This window comes from Cyprinodon tularosa, unplaced genomic scaffold (genome assembly GCF_016077235.1).
Source record: "Cyprinodon tularosa strain WSP-4 unplaced genomic scaffold, ASM1607723v1 ctg110, whole genome shotgun sequence".
Taxonomy (NCBI): domain Eukaryota; kingdom Metazoa; phylum Chordata; class Actinopteri; order Cyprinodontiformes; family Cyprinodontidae; genus Cyprinodon; species Cyprinodon tularosa.
The window spans coordinates 234,520-257,489 of record NW_024037894.1 but is presented as its reverse complement, the minus strand read 5'-3'; the positions used below and the strand labels follow the sequence as shown (position 1 = coordinate 257,489).

Here is a 22,970-nt window from a genome sequence, read left to right as displayed (position 1 = left end):
AATGAGAAAATTAAATGTCATGTTAGCCACTGTGAGCTAATATAAAGGCTTTAAATGCCATTTTGAATCCATAAAAACGTGAGATTTGTCTGAAGTAAACAAATACAATTAGCAAATAATTGACCTATATAATGCGTTATGCAGGTAGATGAAGTTTTTTCTCAGCTCATTTTATTTTTAAATAAACATTAAGTGTTTGGATAAGGGTCCATTTAGCATTTTTTGCCAATTGTTACCGACGTCTTTATCTTATTAGACCGAAACAATCGGATAAACAAAAAAAAAATGGTTGCATGTTGCCACCTTTTGTAGCACTGTTTCCTTGCAACAAGAAGTTTCTGGGTTAAATTCCCGGCCTCTGCTTGGAGTTTGCATGTTCTCCCTGCGCATGTGTCGGTTCTCTCCGGGTACTCCGGCTTCCTCCCACAGTATAAAAACAGGACTGTTAGATTAATTGGCTTCTATAAATTGTCCGTATGTGTGTGCATGGTTGTGTGTCTCTTTGTTGCCCTTTGACACACTGGCTACCAGTCCAGGGGGAACCTCGCCTCTCGCCGTTAGATTGCTGAAGATGGGAACCGCCCCCACCACAACCCTGACTGAATAAGTGGGAGAAAATGATGGATGAGTCGTCAAATGATTTAGTAATCGATTAATGGTTAGGTGTAGTATAGAGACTCTAAATCAGACCCTTAGCTGACAGGGCACGTCACTTATAACTCTCATAAGTTTCCCAGTTTAAACTCAGGAAAAATGGGCTTTTAGTGGCAGTGGGAACAGCTCCCTGATGCATGTCTATCACAGTCAAATGACTTGGCAAGCAAGCCGCTTTAAAATTGCATGCTGTGGGAACAACCGTTAAATCTGTCACTGTGAGCAACCACGCCCCCCGCGCAGAAGTCATGCAACCGTCGTCGCGCATCTCAAAATAATCCTGACTACACGTCGGACGGTCGCAAATCCGCGGAGACCTCAAGCGGAAGTGCGCAGACAAAAAGTAGCTGTGATTGGTCCTTGGTATGCCTTTCTGATTGTCTGTGTGGTCGTCCTTCTCGATTCGGTGCCTGGGCACGTCATTTTTAAAAAACAGAGGAACAACTACAATGGACAACTAAGACGAAGGGTTAACCAAGGAGGTTCGGAAGTGCAATCCGTCCAAGTTCTCCCGGGTTCTCGAATAGGCTCCCCCTTGCGCTTTGGCCAGAAACTGCTGTGCGTCCCTAGAAATTCCAGACTGACGGTGCAGAAGCATTCCAGCAAAACTGCTCCACGACCGGACAAAAAGAGAAAAAAAATTATCTTGGCAATCAGAGGAGTTATGAAACTACCACCATTGAATTCATATTGATAAAAAGTTTTTGCTAAAATGTCCCATGGCCAAATACTCTTTTACTGTTGCAAAAATATTGAGCAAAATATTGAGATTAAAGTCTAGGGCATGATTTAATGATAACAGAGAGAATATAACATAAACAAGAAGCCTTTCGCTTTGAAAATCTGTGAAGAGCATGCAAATGATTATTTCGCTCCAAAATTTATGATTATGATTTGCATTTGTTTCCTTTAGTCACCATTAAAGCTTCAGATGGTTTTTCTACATTACCTCCTGTCTAAACAACATGTAAATCTATGCTCACATTGGTTTTCTAAGCTTATGTGAAACAGATTTTCTCTTAATGAATCTGCTGAAAGGTTTAAAACAGCCTGCCAGATAGGTTTGTGTCTGTAAACCTTTAACAACCTACTGTTTGTGATTATTTGTTTATAAAACTTCATATCCATACCAGAAATGTGACTCTCAAAAGATCATACTGCATAGTGTGGTTGAAGGTTCGCTGGTTGCCGCGGTGCTCTCAACTTTGGTTGGTAAATTGACCATATACGGATGCTTTAAAGTATAATATTCTTGCCTCAAATGATCTTAAAATGTACTTTTATTGAACAACAGCAACAGAAAAGAGAACTTTTAACTTTCAATGCAGACACATTTTCTAAAAAACATCTGTAAATAAACATGTGTTTGTGTCTGAAATTGCCGACAAATAACCTACTAGTATTTATAAAAATATGATTATATTAAAATTTAGACCAGCTTGTTTTAAACTATATAAACTCATCTTTTGAATATAACGATTGATGTTATAAAATGTTGATATAATCTCCATCCTTGGATAGGAACAGCAAGTAAATGTCTGATACTTCTACCCAACATAGAATCCCAACATCCTTTGCAAATGCACGGCCTGATATCGCAATAATGATTGTGATTACGAATTACTTTTTGCAGCTTGCACTAATGTTTCCTCTCCTCCTGACTGGCTCTATTCTTCGCCACAGTTTAATCTTGAAGAAAAATTAGAACATATTAATTCTTACATTTAGAAAATAATATATAAAAAATTATAAAAAAGGTAAATAATACAATCTGTGAAAACAGCTAAAGAGCTCTCAAAACCATTTTTTAATTACAATGTTTTTTAAGTTTTGTTTCTTTAAAGTTTCCATTTACCAAATGTGTTTGCAACAATAATGGAACAAACTTCCCTCCATACTGTTGGATCAGAGAGGCAGCCATAAACATGCATTTTGGTTTGGTTAGTGTTGGCCTTAAAAATGAGGCTGTGATGTAACCTTAACAGAACTGACTTGTGTTAAATTGATTTGTTTGCACTTTATCTATTTATCGAGCTGCAGAAAATGATCCTTTGTCATTTTAAAGTTAACTAAGGTCATATTTCTGTTTCATTTCCCAGTGTGCAACTCTGCAAAGAGCTAATAGAGAAAACAGATCATGGAAAAGATGTTAAAGGTAAGCAGGTTGATAATTTAATGGTCAGTGTTGGCTTGTCTGCATACAGAAAACCTCATCTTTTGAAAAAAAGAAAAGTTGCTTTTTAGACGGTTTGCTAAGAGCCCTTGTAGTTTTCTGCCTTCCTTTCCAATCTGTCATTAAAATCAACTGGATTTGTCTTTTCTTATGAGTCCAGCAGTACTGTGCTGGAAATGTGTGGCAGTTACCTCACAGGGTTCCTGTGTTTAACTGGTGGAAATTGTTTATCTCTACATCTGCGGCCCGTCAAACTCTCTACATTTAGTAAATTCGAGTTTGCAGGACTTCAGTTTTAACCTGCTTCAATTTTGGTATTTAAGATTTCGTGGCCTTTATTCATTAGCAGCTCGACAGAAAGATGAAATTATATGGTCAGTGATCGCCCTGTTACCGTGGCACCCAATTTAAGATAAAACTCCTGAACTAGGGCTCAAACCACTAATCATGATTAATCGGTTATTGAAATAATCGACTAATTTAGTAATCGATTAATCGTTAACTGGTATATAGAAACTCTAAAACATGTCTTTAGCTGACAGAGCGACCCACTTAGAGCTGAAATTATATAAATATTGGTGGAAAAAATGTAAACATGCAGCATTTAAGATAAAAAAGAAAAGTTTTGTTGGTTAATCTGCTCTATCCAGAACTCCTCAAGTGAAAGGTATTTAAGGAACCTTTGGCTATATGATTATTAATCAGCTAATCGAAAAATAATCTGTAGATTAATCAATTCGCAAAATAATCTTCAGTTGCAGCCCTATAGTTAACCTTTACAGCGATTAGATCTGATTTGTATCTTTTTTAGTATAGCAGCCGTAGATATGTGGGTTTTTTCCCTCTTTTCCAGCTGCACAGACCACCTACTGTTTTTTTATCCTCACCGTCTTGTTTCAATAAACTGAACTGCTTCAAAAGATGCTGGTTAGTGCAGCTTATCCGCCGCTACGCTGAAAGCCAGTCCACAGGTTCCAATCCGTGACATGCGCTGGTGCCATTTCAGAACCCTGGATCAGGGCAGCCCCATCCCTCTTTTTAAGAGGGACATGTTCGTGCTCAGCATTCAGTGTTCTATGAGAATCCACTGTGTTTGCCACAGACACCGCGTCCGATCTGAATGCACCATTAAAGGGACATTTTGAAGAAATAAGCCGGCTGTGGGGGTTGTTGATTTTGGGGTCGCTCCCTGTTCTGCATTGGAGCTCATACCTGTTTCCTTTTGTCCTTCAGATTTTCAGGCTGCTCTCTATGAGATCTGTTCACAGGTTGTCCAGGGTAACCTGAAGATTGATCTGGTCTCTACTGTCCTCGGGGAAATGATGGTAAGTAATGTTCAGCCCATCAGCTGTGCTGCTCAACTGTTTGTCATCTAATCAATTTAATGAACTAATCCCAGTTATACTGAAGCTTTTCTCGCTTCAACTACTGAAGTTCATTTGAAGATAATTATTCACAGTTTATGTTGGTTTATATTTCATATCTAATCTTCAACATTTATTTCATTTTTCAGGAACTCCGAGAGGATTTGCCATCAATTTTAGCAGATGTGTTCTGTATACTAGGTATGTTTCACAATCTGGGACACTAGTTATAGTTTCTGATGCTGCAACGATTGATGATGATGATGATGATTCCTTTTCATCAGATTTAGAAACTGGTGCACTAGAAGAGAAGAACAAACGGGACCAATATACTCATTTAGTAGGAGCCTGTTTGGTAAGAGCTTTTTACCTTCAATAATTAAGATTTTTGACTAATAAGAGTAAACAGTTTTGCATAAAACATGTCGGAGCGTCCCTCTGACGATGCTTTGAAACAAACTGGGTTGTTTTTAACAAGGCAAGTTTATTCCTGTTGCACATCTCAGTGGGAAGAGAATCCAAAGTGCTGTAGGGGGAAAAAAGAGAGGAGTACTCAGCAGCGACATAGTATGGAGTGAATTTCGTTTCACGGTTGTTGCGAGAATATAATCCATTTTGTGAACTGAAATAAAAAAAAAAAAGCGTAATCTGGAAGTCAAACTTTGAAAAGTATTTAATCAAAACAAGGGTTGGATAGTAAATTTGCTGTTTCTTTTTTAAATTGCAAATTTTTCAGAACACATTCTCTTCCCTTCTGGGGGCGGGCTTTTCTCTGGAGGGAAGAATGAAGACTTATATCTATTGCTCTGCAGGAACATTAGCAACAGCATTTTATTGGTCAATGGCTGCTTCAAGAGGGAGCGCTTGAATTGGGATGGGAGTGAAGAGAATGTGAAACGCAATTTTAAAAACAATAGAGTTCATAAAACTTTATTTGAAAAAGAAATTTGAAATAAAATTAGACCATATGAAATCTGTAAAGAAAAAGATAACGGAGCGCAAAGTTTTGAAAATCTGAGCAGCAAAGCTTTTGTCAAAACCTTACTGGATTAAAACGTATTTTCATTTGGATTACATTTTCTTCAAATTTCCATTTAAAGTCTGTTCTTTGCTTGAAAAAATAATGAAACAAAATTCCCTTCATAAACCTGAAGGGTTCCAGAGTTGGAGCTAATAGCAGCCGCCAGTGCTAGAACCTCAAACTGGGCTTTCTCCCATTGATTGGGGACTAAAATCAAATTTTGGTTTCTTCTCACACTCAGAGGCAACTTTTATGAATTATGGGTCAAATTTTGGTGCAGTTTCTATTATCTTAGGCTTCATACAACAGTTTTTCTGTCTGTTTAGTGTTCAAACTTTAACTTGCATGCTTTGTTTTGTTATGTCAGTCTTATGTACCAGAGGCCATCCTGAAGGAACGTCTGGACCCAGAAACCCTGGAATCACTCGGGCTGATAAAACAAGCTCATCAGTTTAATCAGAAGATTGTAAAAATCAAGACTAAGCTTTTGTAAGTAAGAACCTGCCTCTGCTGCATGACTCATGTCCAGAACGTAACATTTCACACTCTCTTCCAGTTACAAACAGCAGAAGTTTAACCTGCTGAGGGAGGAGAACGAGGGCTACGCCAAGCTGATCAGCGAGCTCGGCCAGGACCTGTCGGGGAATATCACCAGCAACCTTGTCCTTGAGAGTATAAAGTCCCTCATAGGTACTAATGTAGACCTGCCTCATGTGTTCCTAGAGTCTTATTCAGTAGCCTGATTTCAAATGTTGAAGGAAACCTTTTTTTTTTTTTTTTTTTTACCAAACTTAATATGAACCTTTTTTTGTCTTTTATCCAATTTTTTTCCAACTTTGTTTGAGTGTCTGATGAGTCTTTTCGTCTATCCCTTAATTTTGGACATAGGCTGCTTCAACCTAGACCCCAATCGTGTTTTGGACATCATCTTGGAGGTGTACGAGAGCCGCTCTGACCAGGATGAGTTCTTTCTGTCCCTCATCAAGTCCTACATGTGTGAGCCAGTCACCCTATGCCACATTCTGGGCTTTAAGTTCAAGTTCTACCAGGTGAGAAGATCAGAGGTCCAGGATTTCACTACAGTTGAGAGGAAAACTGAATATAGTGAAAGATTATTTGATTTCAGAAATTCTATTTAAAAAACAACTTTTTTTTTAATCATTAAAGATGGAATGAATGGCTCATTAGCTGGAATGGAGCGTCATGTTTTTCACAGCGAGGAATGGATGGTTATTGTTAACAGAAAAAAAAAATACCATAGCAACCACGTCAGGGATGAAACAATCGATTATTGAAATAACTGCAACTAATTTAGCGATCAATTTATTGTTAACTGGAGTATAGTGACTCTTAAACATTCCTTTATTGTTAGAACACAGAATAAGTATTAAATCTGATTATTCTTTTTCATTTTGATTATGGCTTAAAACCAACAACCCAACAAAATTAATAGATTAGGACATTGAAAATGCAAAAGGGATTTTTTTCCTATCTCCTTTGCTAGTAGGGGCCGTGAAATGATTTTCACAATCACTTTGTGTATGAAGGTCAGAGATGTGTAATGTAATAAAACAGTTTACCATGAAGAAATAAGATAAGAAATCGATGGTTAGAATGTTAAATATACCATCAAATTATAAAATCAACTGTAATAAAATGCTCCAATGATGTAGAGGTTCCCAAACTTTTATTTCTGGGGCTGCCACTTCTTTTCCTTCCATTTAACTTTCCCATGTTACACTCAGACATGTCCCTTCGACTCCTTTTAAATAAATGTTGATGTTCTTTCACTGATTTTTCTTTGATATTTAGAATAAATAGAAATAAATGTCGCTGGGATTTGTTGTTAAACTTGAGAGCCTGAAAGGTTTTAGCTTGGATTCAGTAAAACCACCAGATTTAGGAACTGACTTTGTTTTTGACCTTCTGTCAATTAATAACGTGTTAACATATTGTGTGGTTTTATTTTCAGGAGCCCAATGAGGAAACCCCAAAGTCACTTTATCACATTGCTGCTGCTCTCCTGCACCATAACCTTATAGAGCTGGAGGATCTCTATGTGCATGTAAGCTCCAAACCTCTCCACAGATTCATTACCATTTCCATTCTTCACTGTTTCCCACCTCCTGCACTGAACATTTCAAATTTCTGACAACCCTTAAAAGGCTTTTGCTGTATTTTTTTTAAGGTTATCTATCTTCTCTCCATTTCAGCTCATGCCAGTAGACTCCACCATAGTGGAGGAACACAAACGAGAGATTTCAGAAGCCAAGCAAGTCGCACGCAAGCTGGTTACGGTGGTTCTGCCGTCGGAGAAAACTGAAGACAAGGAGAAGGATAAAGAAAAGGAAGAGGAGAAGAATGACAAGGTCTTTAGTTTTGCTGTTCATTGCAGATGATGTCTAACTGGTTTCAGGGAAATGCCGTCAGTCAAGTTGGATAAATCTGCTTCCATTACACGGTGCTCTGTTCGTCCTTCTGCTACACTCTAGAACTTTATGATTGAATGACCAAAACGGTTTCAAAAATGTGTCTGGGAGGGACGCATTTCAAATGAATGAAATAAGTTGATTGATTTTATTGATTAACTAGTGATTGGTTGATAAGTGGCCGTTTCCTTCAAGAGGACCTTTTCGTAACATAAAGGGAAAAGATTTAAACATATTCTTTAGAATTTTGGCTGAAATAATTAATCAGATTAATAATGATTGTTTGATTTATTGAAATAATCATCAACTAATTAAGTAACTGATTAATTGTTAACTGGAGTATAGAGACTCTAAAACATGCCTTTAGCTGACAGAGCGACCCACTTAGAGCAGGAATTATACCAAGATTGTAAAATATATAAATATTTTGCATTTAAGATAAAAAAAAAAAAAAATAAGAAAAAATATTTTCGTCTGTCAATATGCTCTCCTTAAGTGGAAAATTTTGGTTTCACTTGGTTCGAGTTCGTAGAAAGTCTTTTGGCTTTTTGATTATTAATCGATTAATTGAAAAAAGAATCATTAGTTTCAAACCTACTTTGATATGCTGAGTTTTAAAATATGTAATAATTCATGGTTCCAGCTGTTTTAAATTAGACTTAGACAAACTTATCTCACGACATTGTAATGGGGTTGCAATTGAATTAAATAAGCAATATAATATAAAAGCAGCCGTCATAAGAATGCAACAGTAAAAAAAAAAAAAACACGCAGGAGAATGTTCAACCATGTTTATAGTGTAAAAATAATGCTGCACAAAAGGCATTAATTTTAATTTTTTTTTTAGTTTTTACGGCACTAGTGGCTCATTTTGCGACAGGCTGAAAGGAAAGGGGGTATCAGCAGTGTTGGGAAAGTTCTCTTTCTACGTGAACTAGTTCAAAGTTCAGTTCACACATTTTAAAATGAACTAGTTCAGTTCATAGTTCATAATTCAAAACCAAAAAATGAACTAGTTCATAGTTCTTTTTTTTTTTTTCATATATTGCTCAATTACACCATAGCCTACTGTAGAACCACAGACAGCAATTATTTTATCAGTTGTAACTCTGAAACTGTGCGTCAGATTTCATCTTCATATCCAGTTTTGAATCCTTATCCAACCAGGGTTTACATTAGCATTGAGGGGACAGCATTTCCCCATTGTTGCTTTAACGCTTTGTTGCTGTCCATTCACTTCACACTAGTAGCAGCTGCAGCTTTCACCCCTACAGTATATTCTCAAAAACATCAGGAAAAATGTGCTGCTTGAATGGTCTTTTTTATGAGGAATTATTAAAAGAAAAATAGGAAAGTAGTCTTTAAGGTGCAAATGTTTTTTTTTTTTTTTTATAATTTTTTCCATTTGAAATTCCATTTCAATACATACTAAAAAGGAATACTAGAATCCTGGAAAGTTATACCAGGCAGGTTTAACAAACAAGTTACATGGATAGTAAAACCCTCAAGAACAGGGGTCTTCTATGTTTTCCAGACCAAGGACCCCCAAACTGATGGCGAGATGGAGCGGGGACCCCCTAACTATATATATTGTATGAAATTGTGTCCTATAGTCACTCTATTACAGATGGAGTAATGCAAAGAAATTAATTTCTCCCTGGGATTAATAAAGTTTTTCTGATTCTGATTCCTGGTTGTTGTGAAGGAAATGGTGCCCAGCTTGAAAGAGCTCCTGTGTGTCGCTGAATGTGTGCATTGATGACTGAAAGACATCTTCTGCCTCCATTTATCTGTTTACTACAGTGTGTTGATTTCATGTTAATGAGTATTTAAAGACATTTCAATTAGTGGGGGAAAAAATTGCAGGGGGGGGGGAATATAAAAATATCAACTAACCATGCAGACCCTCATGCAGTACCTCCGTAGACCCCCTAGGGGTCGCGGATCCCCTGGTGAAGACCTCCGCTCAAGAAGATTTTACTAACACAAACTGAGGGACCAGGCTGGGGTAGGCATTTAAGGTTACTGAAGTGCGGATTTTTTTACTGAAAGCCGGCGGGCAAACTTGTTGCCATCATCCTCACCGACCACCTGGTCATAAACCTGTTTTAAGTCGCCTCCATGCTGCTGTGGCTTCCACGCTGCATTTTGTTTTGATGACGCACGCGGCTGTAGGCTACGACACTGGTAGCTGGTGTTGCCAGATTGGGTGTTTTTCCTGCTACGTATTAAGGACTGTTTACGGTGTGATTTAGCCGGGGTTTCGTCTGGAGGACTCTATAGAAATCTGGCAACCTATTGAACGGAGCTGAACTGAGAGAGCGTGCCGTTCACAGACACCAGAATGAACGAGTTCACAATAACGTTCATCAGGGAGTAATGCAGTACGTTCAGTTCACGTTCGCCCAAAATATGAACGAGTTCATGAACTTTCGTTCAATGAACGCGTTCAGGCACAACACTCGGTATCAGAGGGAGGGAGAGACATGCGGCAAAGGACCATAGACTAGATTCTAACCCAGGTGGGCCACGTCGAGGATCAAGGCCTCCGTACATGTGTCGCGCTAACCACTGCGCCACCTGCACGCCCCCGAAAAGTTATTTCTACAATCCATGTAGTTCAGATCTGTGCACGTATGATGCAGATTCCTGTTTACAGTCCAACAGTATGAATACTGACTGAATAAACAAAAATGTTTTCTTACATTTTATGTATTTCTCAGATATAACAAAACAGGAACCCATTAGGCTACTTGATTAAAAAGTCAAATATTGGAAACTGATCCAACTGATCTAGAGCTGTCATTGATAGACAGGGTATGTCGCTGTTTCAATGAAATTGACAGCCATTGTGATCTAGCTCTGTTTATTTTTATCTAATCCGACAATCAGAGCTGGGATTGACTCTGTGCTGCTAGCTGCTCTGTTAACCAGGTGGTTCTGGTTCCTCTCAGAGGACTGTTAGAACTTTGCTCCATGAAGTTCAGTACCTCACTAATGCCTCCTTGCTCCACCATGCTAACTGCTAGCATGTCTCCGTCGTGTTAGAAATGTTTTTCGTAAAGCCCTTCACCGTTCTATCATCACATTTTTATTAGCGATACCAGTAAGGGTCTGCTTAATGATGAGCAGCTCCCTCTCGTGGTAACATCGCAACAGCGATCAAACTTTCTTCTAGCAGAAGTTATTAATTAAACTGATAAAAGGGAAAATTATAAAATCTATTATGTTTCTGTCCTTAGTATCCAGTCAGTGTGACACCTTCTACTGCGAACCATTACCTTAATGCTCATTTTTTTCTACAGCCACCTGATAACCAGAAGCTCGGCCTTTTGGAGGCACTACTCAGGATTGGAGATTGGCACCACGCCCAGAGTATTATGGACCAGATGCCTTCTTTTTACGCTGCTTCTCACAAGACCATAGCGCTGCCGCTTTGCCGACTTGTACACCTGACTGTAGAGCCTCTTTATAGAAGGTATTGATTCCATTTGACAGCATTCCTCGTGTGTTTGTGTCGACCGTACCTAAAACGTACAGTTTGAGAACTCCAATACCAACAAGCCTGACATGACGCTCTGTTTATTAAAGAGCTGGCGTCCCAAAAGGAGCAAAGGGCTGTGCGATGCAACCCCTGAACAACACGCGGGCTCCTCAGCCCACAGAGACCTTCGAGGATCTTCGTAGAGACACGTTCAGCATGCTCTGCTACCTGGGCCCTCACCTCTCCCACGATCCCATCCTCTTTGCCAAGATCATTCGTTTGGGCAAAGCCTTTATGAAAGAGGTAGAAACCACCATCCTTCCGTTTAATTCCAGCTGCAACGCTTTGCTGGTCTCATTTTCAGCCATGTTTGCTGTTTTTCTTCACAGTATCAAACTGATAGCAGAACTGAAGTGAAAGATAAGATGGTAAGTTTAAAAACTGCTGAAACATGAGCTGTTAACACTGTCCACTTTAACCTGCTCTAAATGAATCATGTTTGTATATAACAGGATGTGTTGTTGAGCTGTTTCCTAAGCATCGCCGATCAGGTGCTGCTGCCCTCTCTTTCTGTAATGGAGTGCAACGCCTGCATGTCTGAGGAGCTCTGGGGACTGTTTAAACTCTTTCCCTACCAGCACAGGTAAAAATTAGCATGTTTTATCATCGCAGCGCACACCAAATCAGATTTTGCATCCAATCCAACAGAAAAACGTGTCAGACGAGGTCGCAGAGTTTAGCGCTCATTGAAAGTCAATGGGGATGATCACACCAGACGCGATTTCCTGCAGGGCGCTGCATAGCTCTGACTGAGATAGAGCCCAGGTTTATTTTAGTCGGACTACGCAACAATTCTGCAGCAATTTCATGGGTCTGTCAGGAAAAGAGATGCGGTTACAAAGTAAAACTAACCACTTTGGGGGAAAATGCAAAATAAAATCTGTTAATTGCACAACAGTTGGGAGTCACACATCGCAAATATAGTAAGCAGGACAGGCTTTTGCAAAAGCAATGAATGAAACATTAAAAATAGAAAGCTTTACCCAGATAGGAGTTCAGGAGGACAGAAAACTGATAAATTATTGATCCTCTTTGGGCCTCACAAATACCAGAAATATCGAGGGGCATAAAGAACAGGTGAGCACAGCGTATCTCTCTCACCTCTTTATAAAAACAAAATAAAACTTGGGTAAATTTCCCACAGACTCTGTGTTCCTGAGCAAGACCCTTAAGCGCACAATGGCAGCGCACTGCTCCCCAAGGCAATAGGTTAAATGCAGAGAGTTCCTTTTGTTACTCTGTAACAGTGTAATGACAATAAAAGCTGTGGAGAAAAAAAACGATATTGATATCGGCCTAGGTTTTCATGTCAGGTCATCTCTAGTCTGTAATGGTCATGCTGCATAGGTTATTTTACAGATTAAACATTGAAACACTTGCCATAACCAGGGATGGTAATTCCACCGATAATTGGCAACATTCACATTCCTGTGAACATCTAGAAAGCTTCTACCTCTCACCAGTGTGTATATTAATTGATTTTTGTTGCAAAATGTCTTCTTTTTTTTTCTGCAGCTCTTGTAGATGCGCAGTGGTTGTTTTATCCTTCTAATCTTTTTTGTGCTCCAAGGTACCGGCTCTATGGACAGTGGAAGAATGAGACGTATTCTGGACATCCACTGTTGGTTAAAGTGAAAGCCCAGACTGTGGAAAGAGCCAAATACATTATGAAGTAAGAAACCCCTTTTCCCTCTTTTTCCTTTCTTTTTTGGTTTAATCAAGATGTTGAGTTTGTTTTTCAGTTGTCATCTTTAATGTTTCAGGCCATTATCAGTTTAGGGACAGATTCAATTATCATCTTTTAAACTTGAAAAACTCTTTTTTACATTAAATAGGGGTAAAATGATTGAATTACTGTAGCAGTTTTTAACTCATTTGATTATCAAACTGAGGATACAGACATTAAAACATTTGCTGAAACAAAAGCTCAAAGCAATAATTCAACTAAAACTACAAAAAATAGAAAACATTGAGAATGAAAAATCTTCTTTAACTGTAATGTTTTCTATCTGTATCCCTTTGTTCAGTGGTTTAGTTTTAGCTTTGCCTGCTTTCAAATGGTATACTTTATTTTTTATTTTTTATCTATTATAGAAAAAAGTCTCTGGCTGTATTCTTGACCAATAAAAACATTGGTGTAGACCAATAGGGGGTTTTCAGGTGACGTCACGTTCACGTGACTACTCAACGCGTCCGCCATATTGGGTGGCAGCCTTAGGCAGTATTGACAGTGAAAAATGGTGAAAACGTGTAATTGTTGGTTGCACGGCCCGTGGAGGTGGAGATCAACGCTCTTTCTAGCGCATACCAGCCGTAATCGTGAATCAATGTGAAAAAACAAAACAGCTATCTGAACAACGCCGTCACCTATGGCTGACACGGATATCCAGGTCCGATTTGGACGGTGTAAAGCTGGAATACGCCAGAGTCTGCAGTGCTCACTTTGTCACAGGTAATTAACTGTCAAGCATTTAAAACATGTAAGAATATATTAATAATAGGGCTTGGGCGTCATGACGTATTACTTTCCGTGGCCGCAATGTTGACTGCCTCCACCGTGCCGCTACTCAGACTACTGCTTATGACTACTGCGTACTGGACTCCCTCTCTCAGCCATGTTTTAATTTGATTAATTTCACCTTAACTTGATTTCAACCAGCGGGAAAAGGCTCAAATATGTGAGAAACCCGGAGGGTTTAGGGAGGTTTGGCAGTTAACGTTACTAACCAAACCTTTGAAACACATAGCAGCTAGTTAAAAGTACATTACAGGCCTGAGTGGTTGTTAGCACTAACGGTTAGCACTGTTTGCTGGCTTTATGAGCTGCAGCTCCTGAACCCATCCATTCGTAAACTGCACATGAGACTCCAAGGACTTGTAGCTTTGGAACTGTTCGCGCACCGCCGGCCGTTAGCCACCTAGCATAGCGAGCCCTGCGTCGGATTGTTTACATTTTTACCATCTTATTAAAACTCACCCGTCCACGTATGATGGCGATTTCCTTCATGTACATCACTTCGAGATCTCGTACCCAACCAGATGTGAACTGGTTGTGAGCCTCTAGACCCTTGCACGCTCTCATTTCCTCAAGAGTGTGCAGAGGGTTTTCACTGAACACCGGGTAATGAACTATGTCACCATGCTCTACATTTGGCCAATCATCTGGATTAGTGCTAAACAAGGCGCCGTGGAGGGCATAGGGGTCCATATGGTCGATCACGGAACATTTCCTCAGATATGTTCCATGATCTGGTGGCTCTAGCGTGCTGGTGTACTTATCCATTCGCGACATGATATATATGATATACGATAATATGCCACCCAAGATGGCGGGCCGGAAGCTGGCCAGTGACGTCACTGAAAACCCCCTATTGAAATGTGTCGTCGCTCCAGAGGAAGGCCCGCCCACAGAAAAGAGGACGAACTGATTGGAAAAAAAAGAATGACATTTTTAAAAATCAATCTGAAAAACAGAATAAAAAAAATAATATGAAATTTGTTTTAAAAATTTAGAAAAGAGTGGAGAAATATAGTATATAAAGTTTGTAAGAGTTTAACAATGTTAAAAAAGATAAAGAAAAAAATTTGAACAAACAAAATCTGAGTATTGGATTAAATTTTTTTAAAATTTTCTTTTAAATTAGGGCTGTGATTAACAATAATCTTGCAAACCAATTAATATGCCAATAATTTTTTTCGATTAATAATTGGATAGCCAAAGTTTCCTTAAAGAAGACTTTATAAAAATAAACCAAGTGAAACAAAACTTTTCCACTTGAGGAAGGGCAGATTGAAATTCAAAAATGTTTGCTGGTTAAGATTGTCAGTCATTCAGGTCACAGTCACTCCAAAAAAAGTTAAAACAATCCACTGGACTTTTTTACTAAGTTTGAAGACGTTTCACTTCCCATCCTGGAAGCTTTTTCAATTCAAAATCAATGGTAATTCTGATATTTTGAATTGAAAAAGCTTCCTGGGTGGGAAGTGAAACGTCTTCAAACTTGGAAACCAAGTCCAGTGGGTTGGTTTTTAACCTCTTTGGAATCAAAAATGTTTATTTGTTTTTACTATTTAGATATAATTGCTGCTCTAAGTGGGCTGCTACATCAGCTAAAGGCATGTCTTACAGTCTCTATACTTCGGTTAACGATTAATAATTTATTGATTGTTTAAATAAAAGATTAATCTGATTGTTTCAGCGCTAATATGAATAAGCTTGTTATTTGCTTACAACAATCAAGGAACAAAAATCACCCCATTTATCCCACATTTGTTGTTTTCTTCCTGTCTCCTCTTCAGACGCTTGACCAAAGAGAACGTAAAACAGTCTGGGAGGCAGATTGGCAAACTGAGCCACAGCAATCCCACCATCGTCTTCGATTATGTAAGTTTCTATAAATTGGATTTCAGTCTTTTGGATGAGCTTTAAAAGACAAGCAGAGCCCATATTTCCATTGAAATGAATGAGCTTTAGCATGTGACACATCTTACTGGATGCATGTGGGCTGATAGCATTAATTTTGTGGCAGTAGTCCAGAGCTGTAAATTTGTGGCCTGTCAGCAAATGATGCTTCCATTAGTCAGAATGAAATCTGCTTTCATAAACCAAGTTTTCAAGATCTGTTACGCTAGAGTCAGCATAAGCAAAGTGGATCCGTTTGTCTCTTAAAGACGGTAAGTCTTTAACCATTCGCCTCTCTATAGCGCCGGCATATCCTATATCCTTTTCTTTGTTGGTTGCTTTTCACTCACTACCAGCTTCCTGAACTTCCTTTTTTGTCTTAAGTAAATCATCATACCAGTCAAATGATGCCGCCCTACTATCATAAAGATGTATGTTTTTGTGATGATGATCATATGAAAACATTTTCCTTTTCTAATGGAGTTGGTTTCACAGAAGTCCCACAGTTGTCCAATTGAGGCTCTTTTATGTGATTATCTTTATAAAAACTATATTAAATTGTCTTTTCCTGGAAGTGGCTCCTCATGGGAGTGTAACCATAAAAACATGTTTTAGAGGATGTTTGGAAGTGGACTTTCTTGCTTAAAAATGTGTTAAAACTATTTTCCTAGATCATAAAGTAAATAAAGCCAAGCTGCTCTCTAGCTTAAAGCCACAGAACAGAATTGATAAACAACCGGAACGCAGAGCAGCAAGAGCGTCAAAGCTGCAAAGTAACTTGACCAGCGTCTGGTCCAGCATAAAAATTTCTGCGTTTAAGTGTTTTTCAAGCTCATAGCTCCTTTGGTGGGAACACAGCATTAGGCCTGAGCTTTAAAATCCACCCACCTAAAAGCATGCAGGATAATGAACTGTTAAAAGGCGAAGCAATCAGAATAAAATCTGAATATTCTGACTGCCATATCAGACTGGGATTGACATCATGGAAGCATGACCTCTGTTATTGATCCATCCTCTCCACTGTCTCCTTTTGAATCAGATGTTGTCTCAGATCCAGTGGTATGACAACCTGATCGTTCCAGTGGTGGACTCGTTAAAATTCCTCACGTCTCTCAACTACGACGTCCTGGCCTGTATCCTGTGATCTAAAATGTTTGTGTTGGTGCATGCGGTTAGCTGCACACATAGAAGCGTCATTTTTCTGTTGTTTTCCTTACATCTGGCTTCAGATTGCATTATCGAAGCTCTGGCCAATCCGGAGAAGGAGAAGATGAAACATGACGACACTACTATCTCCTCATGGCTCCAGAGTACGTGTTTTCTCAGCAATGAGGGAATCTTTTTCAGATAATGAAGATTTACAACTCTACATTTGTTTGTTTTGTTATCCAAGGTTTGGCGAGTCTGTGTGGAGCCGTGTTCAGAAAATACCCGATTGAGTTGGCCGGCCTCCTGCAGTACGTCACCAACCAGCTAAAGGCTGGGAAAAGGTAAGGAGGTTCAAAAGATTCAATCGTTATCTCCCAACCCTAAGGCAGCCCACTGTGGGTTTTAAAAGTATAGCATAGTGAGAGACATTTTTTTTTCTTAAATGCAAAATTTGTATTTTTTCTTTTAGAGAGAGAGAGATTGTGTTTTTTTTCTAAAAAAAAAAAAAAAAAAAAAAAAAGTTGCAGGGTCCTCTGGTTCTGGAGCTCACCAAAATTTCAGCTTATATTTTATAAACATAAATCTTCATATTTAATACTTTCTTTTCCAAAGTGACATCTATTCTTTAATGGTTGTAAATGTTTTTGTTTTTTATGTTTAATGGGACGTTTTACATTTTTATTTATTATTTCTATCATCTATTTGATAAATGAATACATTTTAAATCTGCTTATTTCCTGGTATATTTATTTTGAGCCCCTCTTTGGGAACCGCTGCTCCGATGGGTCAGACTCCATGGCTGCTGCTCAGCTTCCATGTTTGCTTTGTTTTCTGCAGTTTTGACCTGCTGATCCTGAAGGAGGTGCTGCAGAAAATGGCTGGCATCGAGATCACAGACGAGATGACCTCAGAGCAGTTGGAGGCCATGACGGGAGGGGAGCAGCTAAAAGCTGAGGTACAAACACGCAGCTCCTGGTGTGTTTGTGACGTCAGATGAACAGCAGCGTTTATCAATGTGTCGCCGTTCACAGGGTGGATACTTCGGCCAGATCAGGAACACGAAAAAATCCTCCCAGCGCCTGAAGGACGCCCTGCTAGATCATGAGCTGGCGCTGCCGCTGTGTTTACTCATGGCCCAACAGCGAAACGGAGTCGTTTTCCTGGAGGGCGGAGAGAAGCATCTGAAACTCGTGGGGCATCTCTATGACCAGGTTTGCCCCTTCTGAAATGTTTTGTTGAACATAAAATGTTTATAACCTTTTTTTTTCCTAACTAACTTTTCTGTCTTTGCAGTGTCACGACACGCTGCTGCAGTTTGGCGGCTTTTTGGCCTCCAACCTCAGCACAGAAGACTACATCAAGCGAGTTCCCTCCATCGACATCCTGTGCAACCAGTTCCACACCCCACATGACGCCGCCTTCCTCCTGTCCCGCCCCATGTACGCACATCAGATTTTGGTGAGTGGGTCATCGGCCGTCAAACTTGCTCCATCCCCTCCTGAGACCCGTACTCGCTTTCTTTGGTAAAACTTTCTGTCTTCTCAAACTGCAGTCGAAATACGACGAGCTAAAGAAAGCCGAAAAAGGAAACCGGCAGCAGCAGAAGGTCCACAAGTACGTGGCAGCGTGTGAGCAGGTGATGGCGCCGGTGCACGAGGCTGTGGTCTCCCTCCATCCGGCCAGGGTGTGGGATGACCTGCGGCCTCAGTTCTACGCTACCTTCTGGTCCCTCACCATGTACGATCTGGCCGTGCCGCACGCTGCCTATGACCGGGAGGTGAACAAGCTGAAGGTGCAGATCACAGCCATCGAGGACAACCCTGAGATAGTGAGTAGTGATGGAGCCGTAATCACTGCAGGCTTTAGTTCACGATCGGAAACCCAAACCAGAGCAGTCAGCTCATCTTTTTTCTGTGTGTTTTAAGCCGATGAACAAGAAGAAGAAGGAGAAGGAACGCTGCACTGCGCTGCAGGAAAAGCTACAGGAGGAAGAGAAGAAGCAGATGGAACACGTCCAAAGAGTTCTGCACCGTCTGAAACTTGAAAAGGACAGCTGGTTGATGACCAGTAAGTGTTGTCCCTCAACAGATCTAAGAGCAACTTTATTATTTTTAGGACACTTCTCATAGGACCGTTGCAACTTTTAACCCTTTTTTATGCAGAATCCACAAAGAACGAGACCATAACCAAGTTCCTGCAACTCTGCCTGTTCCCTCGCTGCATCTTCTCCTCCATCGACGCCGTGTACTGTGCCCGCTTTGTCGAGCTGGTCCACCAGCAGAAAACACCAAACTTCTGCACTCTCCTCTGCTATGACCGGGTAAGAGGTTTATTAAACAGTTTGAGATGCTTCATCTCCACCAGTACAGGTTCTATCAGTCCTTCAGCCAGACATGCACTGATGGGTTATTTACATGGGGATGATCTCATTGATTCGCATAGAGGATGAGCAACAAAATAGTGTTGGTAGGATTTAAATAGCAAAAAGGAATTTGGAGTTCATGTTTAATATGCCATCAGCATTTTTTTATTAGCGAAAGGACAAATCCAGGTTTCCCATGGATCCTTAAAAAGTCTTGAATTGAACTTCCCTCATGCTGTAGGAACCCTGAAATAGACCCTCAGTCGATACAAGGAACTTTATTAAGGGTCAAGTTCTAATCTACAGCTGAGACTGATGAAACTAAAATAAGAGAAAAATGACACAATTTAGCAAACACAGAAATAATAATAAATAAGCATCGATTAATAATTAGTACTGGAATAATTACTAGACTAATGGAACAGACCTTTTCCATTTATGATAGAAAAAATATCTTCTCAATGTGTACACGTCTATGTATGGATAGTTATTACTCCTTTTTTGCTATTTAGAATTTATTTAAAATGCTTAAAAAAAGGATTACTTAAACTATATCTTTGACTAATTAAGCAATTGAAAAATAAGTATCCTAAACATGGTTGTTATAGTCCTTGTAAGATTCAACCAAACATATCAAAGCAAGATGGGAGAGAGGGCAATTTAACAATAACAGGAGGAATGGACAATAATCTGGAGATACCAAAGGAAAAATACTAAATCTCTACAATGGCAAGAATTTGGATGGAAAAATCTGGGAAGATTCAAGCTTCAAAAAGAAATAAATGTTTGATTATTTTATGAACAGCAAGTAAGAAAAACATTACAAGAAAATTGTTATCACAAGACAAACCAACTTTAGACGACTGGATCCAAATAACATTTATAAAATGGAAAGAACAACGACCTCTCTCACTCACAAGACGAAACTATTCTGTCAGTGGTGGCAGATTGGGGTAGACTTGCTTTATAATGTTTCTTTGGGGAAGTGAGGTTGTATTTTTGTTTAGACTGATATGATACAATAACCTACTTGTCCACCTTATTTCAAATATAATTAATCTTGTGATATAGTGAACTAAGTTTTTTCGAATGATACTTTCTTGAGAATCAGTAAAGATAAGATAAAAAAAAAAAAGAAATCCTTGAAAGAGAATGTTAATGGGAAACATGTATTTAATGGAGAGTTAATATGGCACCCCTCCTTAATATTTCTTGAATTTTAAGTTTTGAAATTTGCTATGGTACTTTAAGAAAAGTTTTTTCGATGTCAAAAAATATGTCAAGGCCTTGAAAGTTTTTGAGAACATTCTTAAAAAGACACTCGTCCTCAAAAGTCTTTGAACGTGGGAATGAATGTTAAATTGTATTTTAATTGGGCTTAAAAATCTTAAATGTAACTTTTGGAAACTTTTAGGAACCCTAATGATCCAAACCAAGATGTGAAAATACTGGTTAAAATAACTGATAACTGCAGCCCTTGAATTATAGTAATTACACAAGTAATTATATGAGTTCATATAATAAAACTTTTTTTTCTTCTTGTCTTGAAAGAAATTGGAATTGTCCTAGTCAGGGTAGCAACAGTTGATTGGGACAAATTACCTGTCAGTTAAAAGTTTGGCTGGATCCACCTGGAAAGTTGGATCCGAGGAATTTTATGAAGCTTTTTAAGCATTGAGGTTTTCTTCTTCTTCGGCGTGTTGTGTTGCAGGTGTTCTCTGCCATCATTTACACCGTGGCCAGCTGCACGGAGAACGAGTCCCACCGCTACGGGCGCTTCCTCTGCTGCATGTTGGAAACAGTGACCCGATGGCACAGCGACCGCGCCATCTATGAGAAGGTCTCCAGCTCTTCTGGTTTTCACTCCTCCATAACCACATGCGTTAGCAGTGTTTAGTCACTCACAGCGAGCAGGTGTCCGCTTCATCATTTCTTATTCTGGGACTTTCAGGAGTGTGTGAATTACCCCGGCTTCCTGACCATCTTCAGAGCAGCAGGCATTGACGGAGGGAACAAAGCAGATCAGCTGGATTACGAGAACTTCAGACATGTGGTCCATAAATGGCACTACATGCTGACTAAAGTAAGTTGGACTTTTTATATATTTTTTTATATATATATATATATATATATATATATATGTATATATATATATATATATATATATGTGTGTGTGTATATGTATATGTATGTATATATATGTGTGTATATGTATATGTATATATATATATGTATATGTATATATATGTGTATATGTATATATATGTGTATATGTATATATATGTGTATATGTATATATATGTATATATATGTGTGTATATATATATATATATATATATATATATATATATATATATATATATATATATATATATATATATATATGTGTAAAGGTTTTTAAATAGGGAAGAAGCAACAGCTTCTCCAGTCTCTTGCCTAAGTTTCCAGGGAAATCAAGATAGCGATTGAGTATTTATATAACTACTTAAACATGCATATCTAAATATATACACACTACAGATGTATGTAAATAATCGATTTGCTATTGACGATTAACGGTTTATTAGATTAGAATTAGTTTTTATCAGATTCAATGATAATAGTCACTGTCACCACCGTCCACTTGAGGACGCTGCAACCGATTCTTAGCAGTCCGAATTATTTCCACTGTTAAATGGAGACAAGGATGCAGAATTAACTTTATGTGGTTCTTTTTTTTTTTTTTTTTTTTTTTGGTCCTGTTATTTTTTATGTGTATACATGTGTGACTCTTTTATAAGGCCTTTCGCTTTGCTGCTGTCACACCATAATTTCCTCATTATGGGGTATTCGAGGGATTTTCTATCCCTAAGATAAACACTAGATAAACTACTTGAAATATTACCTAGATAGACCCATTTAAGCACCTGTTTAATCGTGCTGCTAACAGCACAAAGTAGCTCCCTAAGTTGACTGATGTAATTATTCTATAAACAGAGAGCTATATCACAGTTTGCATCCACTTCATGAAATAAAGCGTCAGATAACCCTGACAGTATGTCAGAGCTTCATATCCTGTCTGATAATGAAAGTTTTACATCTCAATGTAAATTATGTTTCATAGATTTTACTCATTTTTCAGTCAGTGTTAAACAAGAGACACTAGCTGCAGACCTGCGCTGTCAGAACCGTACGTTTAGAGCCTTTCAAAGTAAAAGCAAAGTAAAATAAAAGCTAGTATACTGGACATATTTTACATTCCCGTGTTTATTTCCTGGGTCTTATAATAGAAACATTTTTGTCTATTCATGTGTTTAACTATATATATATCTCTTTCCAGTTCACCTGAATAAAATTAACCAAATCCAAGAAAATATTAAAATAACAAAGTTAACTCAGTTCTTTTGTCAAAAAGTGTGTTTGCAAATATTGTTTTATTATTGATTGTGCTGTTCTTCCCTTTGCTGTTGGACCACATAGATTTTCCATTGGAGGTTGTGTTGATTTCATATCAACTTAAAATGACCAAATTAGAAAATAACTTCTCTTTTTTTCCCCACGACACCAGAGAAAACAGAAAAGATCTTACTAGATTTTCTTGGAAGTGTTTTTATTGTGTAAACAGCAGATTCCAAAGCATGACAGAGAGTTTAACTTAAGGCGAAGTTCCAGCAGGAGTCACATTGAAACATACGTCTGTAAGAAAGACTTAATGTTGGAATAAGCAAAAGAAAACCTCCAAAAATTATGACAAAACACGATTTTGAGTCTTTACACAAATCTTTAAGTGGGCAAAAGGTGGATTCAAGTGAGCTCACACCTCACAAAAAAACATTTCCTCTTCGAATAAAACGTCCACAATAAACTATTGCTATTCCAATACATTTATTCTA

At 38.6% G+C, this 22,970-nt stretch overlaps 1 protein-coding gene across 3 annotated transcripts in view; it reads left to right on the top strand.

Annotated features, from left to right (window-relative positions):
* The window catches only part of thoc2 (THO complex 2), a 40,187-nt gene that overhangs the window by 1,355 nt on the left and 15,862 nt on the right, over nt 1-22,970 (top strand). For all 3 annotated transcript variants that reach the window (XM_038296609.1, XM_038296595.1, XM_038296603.1), the window contains exons 2-27: nt 2,754-2,809; nt 4,061-4,152; nt 4,341-4,392; nt 4,476-4,546; nt 5,580-5,701; nt 5,769-5,902; nt 6,101-6,261; nt 7,185-7,277; nt 7,426-7,581; nt 10,947-11,119; nt 11,233-11,428; nt 11,515-11,553; nt 11,638-11,768; nt 12,756-12,857; nt 15,485-15,569; nt 16,627-16,720; nt 16,817-16,897; nt 16,981-17,077; nt 17,574-17,691; nt 17,768-17,947; nt 18,030-18,194; nt 18,289-18,564; nt 18,662-18,803; nt 18,899-19,056; nt 20,810-20,938; nt 21,050-21,181. In XM_038296609.1, coding sequence (XP_038152537.1) covers nt 2,754-2,809; nt 4,061-4,152; nt 4,341-4,392; nt 4,476-4,546; nt 5,580-5,701; nt 5,769-5,902; nt 6,101-6,261; nt 7,185-7,277; nt 7,426-7,581; nt 10,947-11,119; nt 11,233-11,428; nt 11,515-11,553; nt 11,638-11,768; nt 12,756-12,857; nt 15,485-15,569; nt 16,627-16,720; nt 16,817-16,897; nt 16,981-17,077; nt 17,574-17,691; nt 17,768-17,947; nt 18,030-18,194; nt 18,289-18,564; nt 18,662-18,803; nt 18,899-19,056; nt 20,810-20,938; nt 21,050-21,181 — 3,235 coding nt within the window. The remainder of the gene's footprint in view (nt 1-2,753; nt 2,810-4,060; nt 4,153-4,340; nt 4,393-4,475; nt 4,547-5,579; nt 5,702-5,768; nt 5,903-6,100; nt 6,262-7,184; nt 7,278-7,425; nt 7,582-10,946; nt 11,120-11,232; nt 11,429-11,514; nt 11,554-11,637; nt 11,769-12,755; nt 12,858-15,484; nt 15,570-16,626; nt 16,721-16,816; nt 16,898-16,980; nt 17,078-17,573; nt 17,692-17,767; nt 17,948-18,029; nt 18,195-18,288; nt 18,565-18,661; nt 18,804-18,898; nt 19,057-20,809; nt 20,939-21,049; nt 21,182-22,970) is intronic.